This window comes from Solanum verrucosum, unplaced genomic scaffold (assembly GCF_900185275.1).
Source record: "Solanum verrucosum unplaced genomic scaffold, falcon-dt-bn FXZP01000137.1, whole genome shotgun sequence".
In the NCBI taxonomy this organism is placed as follows: Eukaryota; Viridiplantae; Streptophyta; class Magnoliopsida; order Solanales; family Solanaceae; genus Solanum; species Solanum verrucosum.
The window spans coordinates 1,034,953-1,051,109 of NW_026020405.1; the positions used below are offsets into that span (position 1 = coordinate 1,034,953).

Genomic DNA, 16,157 nt, shown 5'->3' on the forward strand with positions numbered 1-16,157 from the left:
TACATGGCGAAATAACTTATTCCGAAATAACTTATTCCAACATTAATTATTTCGGAATAACTTATTCCCAACCAAAACGACCCTCGGTTAAACCATCTGGTCCCGCAGTTTAATGGTTGAAAGGAATTAATTGTATTTATTATCTCGTATTGTACTCCCTAAAATCATATGGTGTTAATTATTATTTTTCAATATTAGTATAGTTAAACGTTGTTACAAATAAAATATAGCAACGTACTAATAAAGGGAGATTTGGCTTTGTGGATATTCACTCGTGAATTCTTTATCTTATAATTATTTCTAGAAAATGATTTTATATGACTAGTTATAATTTGATTGAAAGAAAATGAGTATTCTATACAAAGATCTCCTATGTTATATTTTCTGTTATAAGAGTTGTATAAAATAGGATGAGTTTAAATTTAGGAAAAATTACATAAATACACAATTTAAGAAATTATAATCTCTAAAATTTTCTATTATTTAAAAAAATCACAAAAATTTCCTTTCGGATACATCTCTATCCCCTCTCAGATACGTCCACCCCCTCTTGGATATGTCCATCCCCTCTCGGATACATCCCTCCCATTAAGTAATGTATCATTTGCAATTTATTGGACAACCAAGGAATATATCCGAGAGCAATATAATGAAAAATTTGGGATTTTAGAATTGAGGAAACTTCCGAGATTGGATGCAATTAGCCGCCACATATATGTGATTTCTGTACTTTATACTTTAGTTTATGCATTATAAATATTTTTTTAACACAATCAAGTTATTATGATCGTGCATTCAGACACACAATCTTTAAGGATTTTGAAATATAATCTACATATCTAGAACTACATAACAAATATTATAAGTCACAAAGATTAACAATTTTAAATAATTAAAAGGCATATGAATAAATCACAGTAAATTTTTTTTTGTTTAACACTCAAAATTCGAACTATATCGTATATAAGTTGAGACATAATAAATATGTTTTATTTACTATAATAAATAAAAATGATCTGATAGTGTAAAAAAATTTTACGTTAACAATGTAAAAGTTTGTTATTACTGCAATTTTCCATACATTCAAGTGAAGAAATGTATCAATAACGAAAATACATTATGGATGGTGTAAGGTCAAAATCATCCCTAGCTGTGTAAGCTAGCCTTAACTAAAAATCCATTAGAAAGTGAAAATAAAATAATAAAAATAAAAATATTATGTCAAACATACTAATATCTCCCCTCTCAAAGAAGAAATTATATTAGTCTAATCAACAAGTTCACCATTAAGTTAATTACAGTTTAATGCTTATGAGCACTTAACAAGCATCATATTTAATAAATTAGTCTTATGAAATTTATTAAATATATCTAAAATATTTAGTTTAGAATCCAATAAATAATTTAAATAAAATATGAATTTCAAACTTATAAGCTTTGAATTCTGATTCCGCTTCTATTAACTAAGTTTCAAGGGTTGATAATGATAAAAAAACTTCCTCAAGACTATCATCATTCTTGTAGGGAAGAGTGTCAAAATATTTTCTATATCTAATTAGTTAGCTGTCTATGAAGCCTTAATTAATCTAACTTCATGAGTCATTAAGAAGGAAAAGCTCTATAGAGATAGTGAAATATTTTGCATGTCAAATATACTGTACTCCTCTGTCTCAATTTTTGTGACATATTTTGAATTTTGAGATTTAAATAAATTTATCTTTATCGTAAATTATTCATATATCTTTTAAATATTTTGAATTGTCAATTATAACTTATAGTACTTTTTACATAGTTTACAAATATTTAAATTTCATTTTAAAAATTTGAAGATTTCATAAGCAAATTCTTGATCAAACTTAAGCTATTTAATTATCGAAAAATGAAATATGTCACATAAATTGAGACAAAGGGAGTATTTTTAAAGTTTTTCACTCAGTGTCCAATATTTGTTTTGGGATCCGATTATATGGAATTTGCGTAGGATAAAGCATATCCTACTAAAACTGACTTGATATGCAGGGTTCAAATTTAATATCTCTAATTAAGGATGAATGAGTACTTACAGGTCTATCACAACTTTGAGAGTATATGCCAAATATACTACAATTAATACTATGCAAATATACAAATAATGTGTATTCTTTGACACCACTCTAAAGTTTGTTCTACAACAACATTTGGTCTAACCAAAGATACCTTACAATCAAGCTATTCACTTTTCTCTTCAACATTATCCTTTATTTATTTTTTAATTTCACCAAATCAACCAAACATCCTATCAAACAATATATATACATATGAAACCTCCATGCTCTAGTACAAAAACAACAAGAAGATTAAATTTCTAAAGAAAAAGATTTCATTTTTTTTGGGGTGCAAAATGGGTGCTATTGGAATATTATTTCTTGTCTCTATAATTGCATTATGTCTCCTCCATAATGTTTCAGCTGCAACCAGGCATTACAAGTTTGAAGTAAGCATATTATTAATTATTATAGTTTCATTCATTTTTATATAATGGGATTTAACTTATACATAATGACATTACTACAAAAGTTACACTATTTGTATATTTTAACATGTTGTTACTAGTAATTAAGTTATACCAATATCCTTATTTTCTAGGTTACGAATCTCATTAATTAATTTATTATGTAAAGTACTATTTCTTGTCATTGTGTAAGAATTCTTTTAATTTACATTGTTAGTGTACATAAGTTAATTATTTCATATTTTGGATTTAATCAGATCAAATTGCAAAATGTGACAAGACTATGCCACACCAAAAGTATGGTTACAGTAAATGGAAAATTCCCAGGACCACGTATCGTTGCAAGGGAAGGTGATCGTCTTGAAATCGAAGTGATCAATAATGTTCAAAATAACATCTCTATCCACTGGTATGTATACATAAAAAAATTTAATTATTTTCTCACACGATTCAACGAGTAATCGATAAAATTCTATAAGAACGATATTTTTGTTCTTATAATAGGCATGGAATTCAACAAATTCGTAGTGGATGGGCAGATGGACCAGCATATGTAACACAATGTCCAATTCAATTTGGCCAAACATATGTGTATAATTTCACTATAATTGGTCAAAGAGGAACTTTTTGGTGGCATGCACATATTTCATGGTTGAGATCAACTCTCTATGGTCCTATTATTATTCTTCCTAAGAAAAATAATCCTTATCCATTTACCAAACCTTACAAAGAAGTTCCCATCATCTTTGGTAATTATAATTAATTTTAAGTCATAATATTATAATTATTATTAATTAATTTGTCTAATGTTATCAAAATTTATTAATACTAATGTCATATAGGGGAATGGTTCAATGGTGACACTGAGGCGATAATTTCTCAAGCTTTACAAACAGGTGGAGGTCCTAATGTTTCTGATGCTTATACTATTAATGGACTTCCTGGCCCTTTGTATAATTGCTCGACAAAAGGTAATATTTTTTCGTCTGTTCTAAAATGAATGACACAAAATAGAGTACACGTGTATAATGATGGCTCAATTTATTTCAATTTACTATAGATTGTTCGACTTTTGAAATAATAATTATACATTTTTTTTTTACAGATACTTTTAAATTGAAGGTGAAGCCTGGAAAAACTTACCTTCTTCGATTGATCAATGCTGCACTTAACGATGAGCTTTTCTTCAGTATCGCGAATCATACTCTCCAAGTTATCGATGCTGATGGTGTTTATGTTAAACCCTTTGAGACAAATACAATTATTATTACACCAGGACAAACACATAATGTTCTTCTCAAAACTAAACCTCATTTTCCTAATGCCAAATTTTACATGTTAGCTAGGCCATATGTAACAGGTTCTGGCACATTTGACAACTCTACTGTTGCTGGAATTTTAGAATATGAATCAAAATCAAAACACCATTTGAAAAATCTACCAATCTTTAAACCATCATTACCATCTCTCAACGATACGATTTTTGTCACCAATTTTACAAGTAAATTGAGGAGTCTCGCGACTCCTCAATTTCCTGCTAATGTACCTCTAAACGTCGATAAACATTTGTTTTTCACAATAGGTCTTGGAACAAGTCCTTGTGATCAAAATAAAACATGTCAAGGGCCTAATGGTACAAAATTCTCAGCTTCAATCAACAATGTGTCATTCATATTACCTACTACAAATGCACTTCTCCAATCTCATTTTTTTGGACAATCTAAAGGTGTATATAAACCTGATTTTCCTTATAGTCCTTTACATTGGTTTAATTACACAGGAAACCCTCCAAATAACACTCTTGTTAATAATGACACAAAACTTATGGTTTTACCATTTAACACAAGTGTGGAGCTAGTAATGCAAGATACAAGTATTCTTGGTCTTGAAAGTCATCCTCTTCATCTTCATGGATTCAACTTCTTTGTTGTTGGACAAGGGTTTGGGAATTATGACCCTAATAAGGATCCATCAAATTTCAACCTTGTTGATCCTATTGAGAGGAACACTGTGGGTGTCCCTTCTGGTGGTTGGGTTGCTATTCGATTTCTAGCAGATAATCCAGGTAACAATCTAAGAATTTGCTTTCGAAAAGTCTAGTATTATCAAGTCATTTTAATCAGTTCTGAAAAGAATGACATATTTTTTATATTTGGTAACAATATAACTTTGAGATACCTATACCCTTAATGAAAGTGATTTATAATAGCATACATATCTATGACTTAAATTTTGTACTTAGTCAAACATCATCACATAAATTAGAATGGAGAAAGTGTAGAATATATATGCTAATAATGTATGATGTTGTTTGTTAATAGGAGTATGGTTTATGCATTGTCACTTGGAAGTTCACACAAGTTGGGGATTGAAAATGGCATGGTTGGTTCAAGATGGAAAACTTCCAAATCAAAAGTTGCCTCCTCCACCAATGGACCTCCCCAAGTGTTGAGAATTTAATTTCATGCAATTTTTGTACCTCATTTTTTTTCCTTGACCTTTAATGTTTCTTCATTTTATTTTTATTATTTGATTACATGAGAGAGAGAATATATTTGTAATTCTAAATACTGAGAAATTTGGAATCAATAATGAGAATTATTACCTTCCTTTTGAATCATTTTAAAAGAATTTCATACAAAGTAATTGGCATTTATTTCCTTTAAAGCACATGAAAATAGATTATGAACTTAGGATGGTAGAATTTATTTGTAATTTTGAACCATTGATTTTACCTTTTCTCTTTCTTCTTATCTTTTCATCTTCCAATATTATCTTTTTTCTATATTATTGTATATATATACTACTATATGTTAATATATACAGTTGAAATATGCATAACATACATAAGATTTACAAGACATATACAAACAACATACAATAAATATGCAAACTTTTATGTCGTGTGTTATCCATGCTAAAAGTTCATTAGATCCAATGTAGATATAGGTGTTATTTACCGACATTTACAAACAATATGAAAAATGTAGCTGTCACTAGTAAGTGCATCTAAAAAATATATTTAGTGATAATTAAGCTATTGTTGTTAATTAATTGTCACTAAAAATCATTTTTGATATAGCGATATTACCAAGTGTAGCACAATGACTATTTTATAGCAAAATCGCAAAATTCATCCATTTTTTAATACTTAAAACACTCCATGTATATTACTAAATCTCACTTTCCTTTGTATCTCTACATTGCAAGTTTTTGCTCTTCCTGAGTGTAATAGCCTACAACCACATAAGGGAATTAAAGCACAATAGGTAATTAAGCCTTATGAGATAGGCTCGACTCAAAAGGCATTGAAGGGGGATCGATCTCGAGTCATCTGTGTAGATGACCACCCTCCAAACTAACTTAGCCATCCATTTAGACCACCTCATTGTTAGTCGACTAAAATAACAAAAAACTTACAATTTACCTCCCCCTTCTTGCTCCGGAATTAGTTTCTCTCCCGTTCTAGCTACATACCTTGATTTTGGATCGTGACATCGTTAGTTGAAAATTTTCGAATATAATTTTCTCATTGAGTAGTTAATTGCATAAAACTTTGAGTTAAAATAATATCAATATAGGGAAGTTATTGCCACATTAATGTGTTAATTCTAATCTAATTTTAATTTTGTATATAATTAAAAACAAAGTAATAGTAATTAATAACATATCAATAAACATCAATGTTGTTATTAGGTACACAACAATTGAAAAAAAATGAACAACCGACCGCAACTAACAGAATATGATGTTAAAGTACCCTATGTTTATTAACGGTTGGAGAATGAGTGCAACTTATTAGCAACTTATAATTTGCCAATTTTCTGGTTCACAAAACAATTTATTTTCTTCACTTTATGTTGCCATGAGTTTATATAGAGGCGGAGCTAAAATTTTGATTAAAAAGTGTTAAAATATAAAGAAGTAAAATCGCGTAGAAATTAAGAAGTGCTAATATATATATATATATATATATATAACAATAATTTTATCTAGCTACACAGTGTAATTTTCCAAGGAAGGAATGTCGGTTGACACCCCTTAAGTATATGTGATTCCGCCACTGAGAATTTGCTAACCAATTTTTTTTATATGTATTTTGAATCTATATTTTAGAAGACGTTACACCTAAGATTTTGAATCTATATTTTTCTTATGTTAATTAGGAAGATTAATTTGTTTATGTATGTATAAAATAATTATTTTACCCTATTTAATGCAATATAACTTTTCTATGAATAAAAAGTGGTTCAATCGAATCCTCTTTAAGTGCACGTGACTCCACCGGACGGGTGTATGCGCTTAGTTACAGGTTCATCTGAACTCAAAAATTTTGACTTTTGAACTCTATAAAAAAATTCAATAAATAAGTATAAGTAACTGATGTTGTACCCAATATATTTAATGAATTGTGGTAAAAAAAAGAGTTCGAGCATGATCATATAAATTCAAATCCAACTAGTGAGGCTTGCTCGAATGATTAGGTTAGTTGAGGGTTCGAGTTACACTTGAATGATAAATGGAAATACCATTGATCCTTTTGATTAATTTTTTTTTTCAAATTCCGATTCCGTCTCTATTCCTTTCCTTTTCTTCTTCTTTTTGTGCTTCTAAAGATATATCTACTATATGTAAAATTATACGTACATTGGGATCTACCATATTCTTCATCTTTCTTTATAAAAAATCTAATACATATTTCTTTCACAATGAAATGAATATTCATATAATCGTATCAAATTATTTGGAATTGCGATAACATATTTCTTCTTAACAAAAGGAGGGGAGAACCCTGCTATAAAATATCTTGAATTGATATAAACACTCGATATGAATAAATATTTACGAATAACTATCACAAAAAAGTGAGGATAAAAAACACAATAAAAAAGGAATTAAGCATAAATACATGCATATAGTTATTTGGAGATTTCATTTAAAAAAAACTTTATGTGGTATGAATAAAATAATATAGCAAAATAATCATCAGACTTTAACATCACTCAAAAGTATGGTTGAGCCAACACCCTATAGCTGGTCAATAATCCCCTATTTTAATTTTTACCACCTATTTGACCAAACACTCACAATATATATAAATCTTCCATTTTATTCATTAATTACCATCCAAAAACAACTAAGATTTCAATTAATTTCCCACCAATATCTCTCAACAAAAAACAAACCAACAAAAAAAAAACAATTTAACACACATGGGATTTTCTTTTCTAAAGACTTATAATAATCTCTTTTTGTTGGCTGTATTTTTCTTGGTTTTAGTTGATACACTAACACTTGCAAAGCATGAAGGGATTACAAGGCACTACAAGTTTAATGTATATATGTCATATTTAATTATTTCATAGTGCATTAGCAATTTTGTTTCATTTTAATTTTATTTTTTTTCAATTTGATTAATGCAGATTCAAATGCAAAATGTGACAAGATTGTGTCAAACAAAGAACATTGTGACAGTGAATGGGAAGTTTCCAGGGCCAAGAATTATTGCAAGAGAAGGAGACAGACTTGTTATTAAGGTTGTTAACAATGTTCAACACAATGTCACCATTCATTGGTATGTAACATTTTGTTTTACAATTTGGAAGCTAATTCATTTCTTAATACTATTTTCATTTCTACAAAATGAGTTTACTAAGCAATTATCAAAGGATTGTATACACTAAACTAATTGATATATAGTTATTGTTTCAAAAGGAAGTCGTTTTGGCTGTTGTTATTCCAAATCACTTTCTTTATAAATGTCATAACTTTCCAGCCGGCTGGGAAAGAATTATGCCTTTCTGAAAAAGTGAACGTACGGAATACCCGAGCCGAGAGACAATAACTCATTTCTTCACAAACCTGCGAAACTTCCCTTAAGTTGATCACTCTGGTCACCCGGATCTTGCTGACTCTATTAAATCACCTTTCTTCTTGATTCCAGTTTTTTCAATGAAAGAAAATGATTTCTAAGATAATAATTATTAGTTGAGTGACACTATAACCAGGTGGGGATTTTACAAAGAGTGCTAAATCACTGTCAAAAATACATATTTAACGGTAATTAGTCTATTACCGTTAAAAATCATTTTGAGGTAGTGTAAATGCTGAATTGCAATAACATTAATTCAATTGCCACTATATATTTTTGCAATAATAAATATTGCCACTAAATATTTTTTTTCTTACCACTAAATGTTTCTTTTGCTATGATGTGACAATATGAGAAATCAACTCCACTAACAATGCAAAGAATGTTTACTTATCTCATTACAAGGTTTTGATTATTGTACTTATCATTTAAGTGATATGAAATATAAAATTCCTTTACATTATCGACGTGTAGAAGTTAAACTCAACACCAAATAGTATGTATAGCTTGTGTACGACTCTAATGTGCCTAGTCTAAATATTTCTATCGCACTGTCAATTCATAAAAGTTAAACTCATTTATCAAAAGCTAAATATTTGTGTATTACATGTCTCTAGGCATGGAGTGAGACAACTAAGAAGTGGATGGGCAGATGGACCAGCTTATATTACACAATGCCCAATTCAGAGAGGGCAAAGTTATGTGTACAATTTCACTATTACTGGTCAAAGAGGAACTTTATTTTGGCATGCTCACATTTCATGGCTAAGAGTAACACTCTATGGACCTATTGTTATTCTTCCAAAGAAAGGTGTTGCTTATCCTTTTCCACAACCCTTCAAGGAAGTCCCAATTCTTTTTGGTATATGACACTCATCGCAACACTGATTTCTCAGATGGTCATTTAATTAATAGTTATTATCTCAGAAAGTCAATTTTTTTTCGTGATTCTCATAATGTATTTGGATTTTAGGTGAATGGTGGAAGGCAGATACAGAGAAAATAATTAATCAAGCCCTTCAAACAGGAGGACCTCCAAATATTTCTGATGCTTATACCATCAATGGTCTACCTGGACTTCTCTACAATTGTTCTGCTAAAGGTAAATATTTCAAAAATAATTTAAGTTTTATATACTGATAGTCTAATTAATTTTATCTTATTATATCGATTAACGTTTCCCTATTCATAGGTTTGTATCAACTAAGTCTTTGTCTACTTACCACAAGTATTTTTTGCATTAGAGTGCCTAAATGCTTATGATTCTTGCCTTCTAAACTTCTTTATATTGAGGGATGAGTTCTTGTGCATATCATAGAGACTTGCTTGTGATTACCTTATAAATGATCTGATTGTATAAATATCTTTAACATCGTCAACACTCTTGCAAAATTCAACAAAACAAGGCCTTGTCACATATTTTTATGTAAAAATAGCAACTTAATTACTTTCATATGTGTTGCAGATACATTCAAATTGAAGGTGAAACCAGGGAAAACATATCTACTAAGAGTAGTCAATGCTGCACTAAATGATGAACTTTTTTTCAGTATAGCAAATCATAACCTTACTGTTGTAGAAGTTGATGCTGTTTATGTGAAACCATTCAACACAAACATAATTCTTATAACACCAGGACAAACCACAAATATCCTCTTGAAAACCAAACATTTTCATCCTAATGCCACCTTCCTCATGTCAGCTCGGCCTTACGCGACTGGTCCTGCTTCCTTTGACAATTCCACCACCACTGGAATATTAGAATATCATCAACACTCTAACAATACTAAAAAGAGCAACAAATTTCCTCTGTTGAAACCAAAACTCCCTATATTCAATGACACAACTTTTGCTACAAGTTTTGTCAAGAAAATCAGAAGCTTAGCCAATGCGAAGTTTCCAGCCAATGTACCTAAAAAAGTTGATAAACAGTTTTTCTTCACTGTTGGATTAGGATTGAATCCGTGTCCTAAGAATCAAACATGTCAAGGACCAAATAACACTAAATTGGCAGCTTCTGTTAACAATGTATCGTTTGTTCAGCCAAATGTAGCTCTACTTCAATCACACTATTTTAACCAATCTAAAGGAGTTTATACAACAGATTTTCCAGTCAATCCGCCGTTTAAATTCAATTACACAGGAAATCCACCAAACAATACTTTTGTTACCTCAGGTACAAAAGTTGTGGTGTTGCCTTTTAATACTAGTGTGGAATTAGTTATGCAAGATACAAGTATTATAAGCGCCGAAAGTCATCCACTTCACCTTCATGGTTTCAATTTCTTTGTGGTTGGACAAGGATTTGGAAATTATAATTCTAGCAAGGATCCTGCTAATTTCAACTTTGTTGATCCTGCTGAAAGAAACACTGTTGGTGTTCCGTCTGGAGGTTGGGTCGCCATTCGCTTCCTTGCAGACAATCCAGGTATTACATTAGATTTTAAGTTATATACATTGATAGTATCAAGCAATTTTACGCGATTATTAGTACTATATGAGGCTTCATACGAAGTTACATGTAAAAATAAAGAGCAAACACTCAAACTTTGAACATGCACATCTAGACACCTCAACTCGTCTCCAATGTGTTAGTTGAATACTCCAACGTTTACAAAATCATCATCTAGACACCTCCAAAATTTATGTGCTACTACATCAGTCCACAAGACACAGTGAGGACGAGTTGGAGTATTTAGTTGAGGTATCTAGATGTGCACTCACAAAGTTACGTTGTATTACTTATATATAAACTGAGGCCAAGTTTGAGTGTTTGTTATGTATTATGCCAAAAAAAAGTTTCATTGTCAGCGTACAAAACATAAACTCATTAATTAAGTTAATGTTTGAATTGAAATATCTATTTTCTTTTTGTTGGTAGCTTGTTGACATAATATTTTTGAATTTTTTAGGAGTATGGTTCATGCATTGTCATCTTGAAGTACACACAAGTTGGGGCTTGAAAATGGTCTGGATGGTAAATGATGGAAAAGGTCCTAAGCAGAAGTTACCTCCTCCACCAGCTGATCTTCCTAAATGTTGATCTTTCAAATTATACTCTCTTAACATCTTTTATCTTTTTTGCTAATGCAGAAACTTTATTTTGTTAATTTTTTTTTTCCATTTTATTGATTTTTATTAGAGTAACCTTCATTCTTTCAAATTTTGTTGATGGTACTAGGCTTGCTCTAGAAGTGTAAAGATACATTACACAAAAACTGATGAAATAACAAGATGGTTTGCGAAATTTGATATTTATATCTACGATTCCTCATTCATGATCACGGTCTACCTGATCGCTACAGAGGAAAGATTCAGTCCAGGACCTACGCATTTAGGTCGGTCCAAGAAAAAAAAGTTCTTTTTCAAATCGACTAAAAAAGAAAGTAGGTCATTCTTTTTGAAACGAAGGAAGTATTATGTTATACCATACCAGAAGTCAGAAGATGTATATTGAAGTCTGTCCTCTGCATTTAACTTCTCTTACCTATAATTGTGGTCCACTTAATTGATAATAACATCATATGATGCCAGTGAAGAAAATGATATCCCAAAAAGTCATTGTTGGGCTTAATGAAGAAGTTAGAATAACTCACTTCCCATCCATGACTTGGGACTCCGAAACTCTGAGAAGTCTCACGTTAGGGGTAAAACGCAGGGGACTCGAACCCGAGACATGTTGGTTAAGGATGAAGGAATACTTACCACTACACCATAACCGTTGTTGGTAAAAAAAAATATCCCATCTTACTCCACGTCTTATAGTTAACTGAAAATTTTCTTTTAAGAAAAAAAATGAAGGGAAAAAAGATAACAATATTATAGATCAAAGAACTATCATTCTAAGTGTACATTAGTTCATTATTTGCATTGTAACAATATACTTTTTATGTGGTTTCTAAATAGGAGTAATTTTTTTTAAAAAAAGATGAAGAATCAGTGTCTGAATTCACACCAAACATTAGTTAGTTTGACCTTTATATTCCGAATCAAGCAACATAAACTGAAACAGAGGGAGTAGCAATACATGTCGACAGCATTATAGATCAAAAGAAATCGGATCATTCTAAGTGTACATTAGTCCATTATTTGTATCGTAACAAATATTACATGCTTAATTGAAACGATATAGACAGTAAGAATTCACATAGCTAACATGAACTTGTTTGGAATTGAAGTACAGTTGTTGTTGCTGTTGGGATTGGAATCACAATTCATCAAGGCAATACAGAAAGAGTTCTAATCATGGACCAGTGAATGGAAGAGAGTTCGAATCGGTGGAGGGATATGAAAGTACTTTCTCTGGAGAAAATGATGAAGACATAGACAAGTGATGATCAAAACCTGGAAATGAAAAATAATGGGCAGAACTTTGTAACAATGACAACTCTGGCAATGGTGGAGGCACGATATCTTCCAAGTAAATTAAAACTTGCCTCATACTTGGCCTCGTTGTTGGTTCTGTCTGAGAGCAAACAAGTCCGAGTTTTAGTACCAATTCAACTTCCTCTTTAACATATTCATTCCCCAAATTTTGATCAATGGATTGAAGAATATCACCTCTACTCCAACAAGAAAACACGTAATCAACCAACACAATGTCCTCATCCGATACTCGTGGATCTATTGGCCTTCTCCCACAAGCCACTTCAAGCAAAAATGCACCAAAAGCATATACATCACTAATGGTTGTGGCTTTGCCTGTTCTTGTTTGCTCAGGGGCAAGGTAACCTACAGTTCCAACTACATGTGTAGTGAGAGGATCGCTCCCGTGATCATACAATCTTGCTAGTCCAAAATCTCCCAACTTTGCGTTCAATTCACTGTCTAACAACACATTACTAGCCTTCACATCTCTGTGTATTACAACTTGTTCCCATTCTTCATGTAGATAGACTAGTGCTGATGCTACGCCTTTGATGACTCGAAATCTTTGGTTCCAACTGAGAGCACATATTGGTTTGTCATATAGGAACTTATCAAGACTTCCATTAGGCATGTATTCGTAAACCAAAAGCAACTCTCCTTTACGCCTGCAATAACCCAAAAGTGGCACTAAATTCCTGTGGCGTAGACAACCAATACTAACAATTTCTGCTACAAATTCCCTCAATCCTTGTTTTGAGTCATGAGACACCTTCTTGACTGCTACCTCAATTGAAGAAGTTGGTAATACTCCTTTGTAAACTCTGCCAAAACCGCCACAACCTAACAACTCTTTGTTAGCAAATCCCTTTGTCGCGATATAAAGATCTTTGTACTTGAACCGATGAGGTCCATATTCAAGCTCCCAATCTTCAAGCAATTCCGCAAACCTCCTCTTCCTTCCGACATAGTAAATCAACACAGAAAAGGCTATTACTACAACAACTGCCGATATCATTGGCAAAGCAATCAGCAAAAGTTTAGATTGTTTCTTCGGTCCAACTCGAGGAAGCTTAGGAAGTCTAGCAAGATCAAGACCTTGAGCTATTCCATTCATTTCAAAGCTCCATCCTAGAACATATTGTGTTGAAACAACCGAGCCAGTCGATCCAGAGAAGCCGATATACATGGTTTCATTCAAGATTGGTGAAAGATCATACAACAATGACAAAAGTGGTGCATTTGGTTTTGCTACATTCATTGGAGCCAGAGTTACATTTATTTGCTTAGCCATACCATTATAGTCCACCCAACCCTGCATTGGCTGACCACTAGCAAGAGTCATGTTATTGAATTTAACACCATAATAATAACCTGCTGTCTTCGATTCAACGGATTTCAATCCATTGATATCAATTCCAACATGGTTACCATCAATATCATTGAATTCTCTGTTCTGTAAAGTATCAAACTCGACCGCGAAAACATGGTTACTGACTCTCCCAGTAGTGTTATCATTGAACAGGCCTAAAAATGGGCTTGGAAGTGCATCTACTAGACCACCAACAGGTGCAATTACAAAAGCCATACCATGACCAGGCAAAACAGAAGGCACAATAGCAAAGACAAAAGTGGTAGAAAAAGAGAAATTTGAACCATTTTGCAAGTTCTTGAAATTAATTGGTGTAGAATAAAAAGCATGCCCCTTTTGTAGCCTAGAAGTATTTGTTAACTCTAATAAGCCATTTGATGTCAATTGTGCAATGCCATCAAGACTCAAATTTGCTCTATTGAACCCATTGTAAATGAATCCAAAGTTTTCAGAATTTGTAACAACAAAAAGAGAAGACACAATCAAGGACACAATCTTGAAAAACATGGCTAATTTTTTTTCAAGAATTCATAAGAAGATGTGACAATTGGAATAATTATGAATACCCTTAAAGACAAATTCATATTTTTTTTTCTTCACTATGGTCCTAAACTTAAATTTCTTGGTTGTGATAAGTGACAAAATTGAAGAAGTCAAATTTTGTGGGCATGTATTTTTCTCCATTTCCACACTAAATGGCAAGGGAACATTTTTTTTCGTTAGTTGTGTGGAAAGAATATGTGACTATTTTCACACCAATGAAGACATTTAAGTTAGATTTTAGTCTGGTGGTGGTAATAGTAAGTCAAGTCAATGACCACGTAGCAAAGAATATATGAATAGAGAGTTTTTTTTTAGCAAATTTACCACTAGATAGGGTGTCGCTCTGTTTAGCGGTCTTTTATTAAAAATAAAAAGATATGGATATAGATAGGGATGGCAATGGGGCGGTGTAGGGCGGGGGCAGTACATGTTGAGCTTAACCCGCAAAATTTTTAATCCGCCCCGCATAACAAGTCTTATCATTTTCAACCCGCCCCACCCCGCCTCACATAATTGTTTTAATATTTTCTTTTTCTAGTTGTGTTTGATACTAAAAATAAAATTCATAAAAATAAATTCATTTTTTCATTAAGTTGTATTAATTTAATAGGATAGTGACTTAAAATTATTTTTTTTAGAGGTCAATTGGGAAACATGTAAGAAATTGTATTATTTTTATTGAACCATTTTCATTTATTATCTTGAATATTTTAGTAGCTTTAATGAAATTATCTTTATAAATAATGATCTATTACTCTTATAACATGTAAAAAGTTAAAATTAAGTTTGAACCCATATAAAATCACATATACCCGCAACCCGCTCAGCCCCACATCAATTTTTAAAAACCCACTTCAACCCGCCCCACGCAACCTTAAACCCGCCACGCCCCACATAGGCTTAAACCCACCCCGCCCCGCATCCGCCCCTCCCCATTGCCATCCCTAGATATAGATAAGTACAAGCAAGGGGGCTATACTCACATTATCAATTCTAATAAGGTAACTAACCTTTACTAACCAACAAACATGAAGAAAAATAGAAAATAAGAGCTAAAAAGAACAAGGTATTTAATAGAGAGGCATTTTTTAGTTCAATTATCTTAACATTCAATTTCATATTACTTGCTGCAACTAATAGTTAAACATTTTTTAAAATTAGCATAATATATAAATATTTTATTTAACTTGGTCTCAACTCTCAACCAACATTTATGTCTTCAGTTTCGAATGTGCACAAGTAGCTAACTTATTGAAGGATTTCCCATTGCTGGCTTTGGTATTGCAGATTTTAGGCGTCCATTGATGTCAATGCCAACATATGGTTGTCCAATTCACGGTCAGGATCGATCCCATGACCATATAGCCTCGCGAGTCCAAAGTCTCCTAGCCTACCGTTTAGTTCACCATCCAACAAGACATTACTGGCCTTAATGTCACGTCCCGCCACAGACTCTAAGTCCGTGACATTAATGTCCCTATGAATCACTACATGGTCACATTCTTCGTGTAGGA

At 31.9% G+C, this 16,157-nt stretch overlaps 4 protein-coding genes across 4 annotated transcripts in view; 2 read left to right on the top strand and 2 right to left on the bottom strand.

Moving 5' to 3' along the window:
* Window positions 1–2,339: 2,339 nt before the first annotated feature.
* On the top strand, window positions 2,340–4,984 carry LOC125840323 (laccase-17-like). Its single transcript, XM_049519282.1, has 6 exons — window positions 2,340–2,473; window positions 2,749–2,900; window positions 2,996–3,240; window positions 3,334–3,462; window positions 3,597–4,556; window positions 4,813–4,984. Exons 1-6 carry the CDS (start codon window positions 2,381–2,383, stop codon window positions 4,941–4,943), a joined length of 1,710 nt encoding a protein of 569 aa, XP_049375239.1. The 5' UTR covers window positions 2,340–2,380; the 3' UTR covers window positions 4,944–4,984.
* Window positions 4,985–7,920: 2,936 nt separating this feature from the next.
* Window positions 7,921–11,406, top strand: LOC125840376 (laccase-17-like). The gene is made up of 5 exons (XM_049519342.1): window positions 7,921–8,066; window positions 8,981–9,225; window positions 9,337–9,465; window positions 9,829–10,791; window positions 11,276–11,406. The coding sequence occupies exons 1-5, from the start codon at window positions 7,921–7,923 to the stop codon at window positions 11,404–11,406; spliced, it is 1,614 nt and encodes a 537-aa protein (XP_049375299.1).
* LOC125840350 (AT-rich interactive domain-containing protein 2-like) overlaps window positions 10,725–16,157 on the bottom strand; it is a 165,851-nt gene continuing 160,418 nt past the window's right edge. The window contains exon 4 of the transcript XR_007443729.1: window positions 10,725–10,734. The gene's annotated coding sequence lies outside the window, so the exon portion shown is untranslated. The remainder of the gene's footprint in view (window positions 10,735–16,157) is intronic.
* LOC125840312 (L-type lectin-domain containing receptor kinase IV.1-like) lies at window positions 12,607–14,607 on the bottom strand. The gene has a single exon (XM_049519274.1). It carries the CDS (start codon window positions 14,605–14,607, stop codon window positions 12,607–12,609), a length of 2,001 nt encoding a protein of 666 aa, XP_049375231.1.

Bases quoted from the DNA above. Each gene is read 5' to 3' on its own strand.
- LOC125840312 (XM_049519274.1), bottom strand. From the start codon at position 14,607: ATGTTTTTCAAGATTGTGTCCTTGATTGTGTCTTCTCTTTTTGTTGTT.
- LOC125840323 (XM_049519282.1), top strand. From the start codon at position 2,381: ATGGGTGCTATTGGAATATTATTTCTTGTCTCTATAATTGCATTATGT. The intron at 2,901-2,995 runs GTATGTATACAT...TTCTTATAATAG, and splicing joins AATAACATCTCTATCCACTG to GCATGGAATTCAACAAATTC. The intron at 3,241-3,333 runs GTAATTATAATT...AATGTCATATAG, and splicing joins AGAAGTTCCCATCATCTTTG to GGGAATGGTTCAATGGTGAC.
- LOC125840376 (XM_049519342.1), top strand. From the start codon at position 7,921: ATGCAAAATGTGACAAGATTGTGTCAAACAAAGAACATTGTGACAGTG. The intron at 9,226-9,336 runs GTATATGACACT...TTTGGATTTTAG, and splicing joins GGAAGTCCCAATTCTTTTTG to GTGAATGGTGGAAGGCAGAT. The intron at 10,792-11,275 runs GTATTACATTAG...TGAATTTTTTAG, and splicing joins CTTCCTTGCAGACAATCCAG to GAGTATGGTTCATGCATTGT.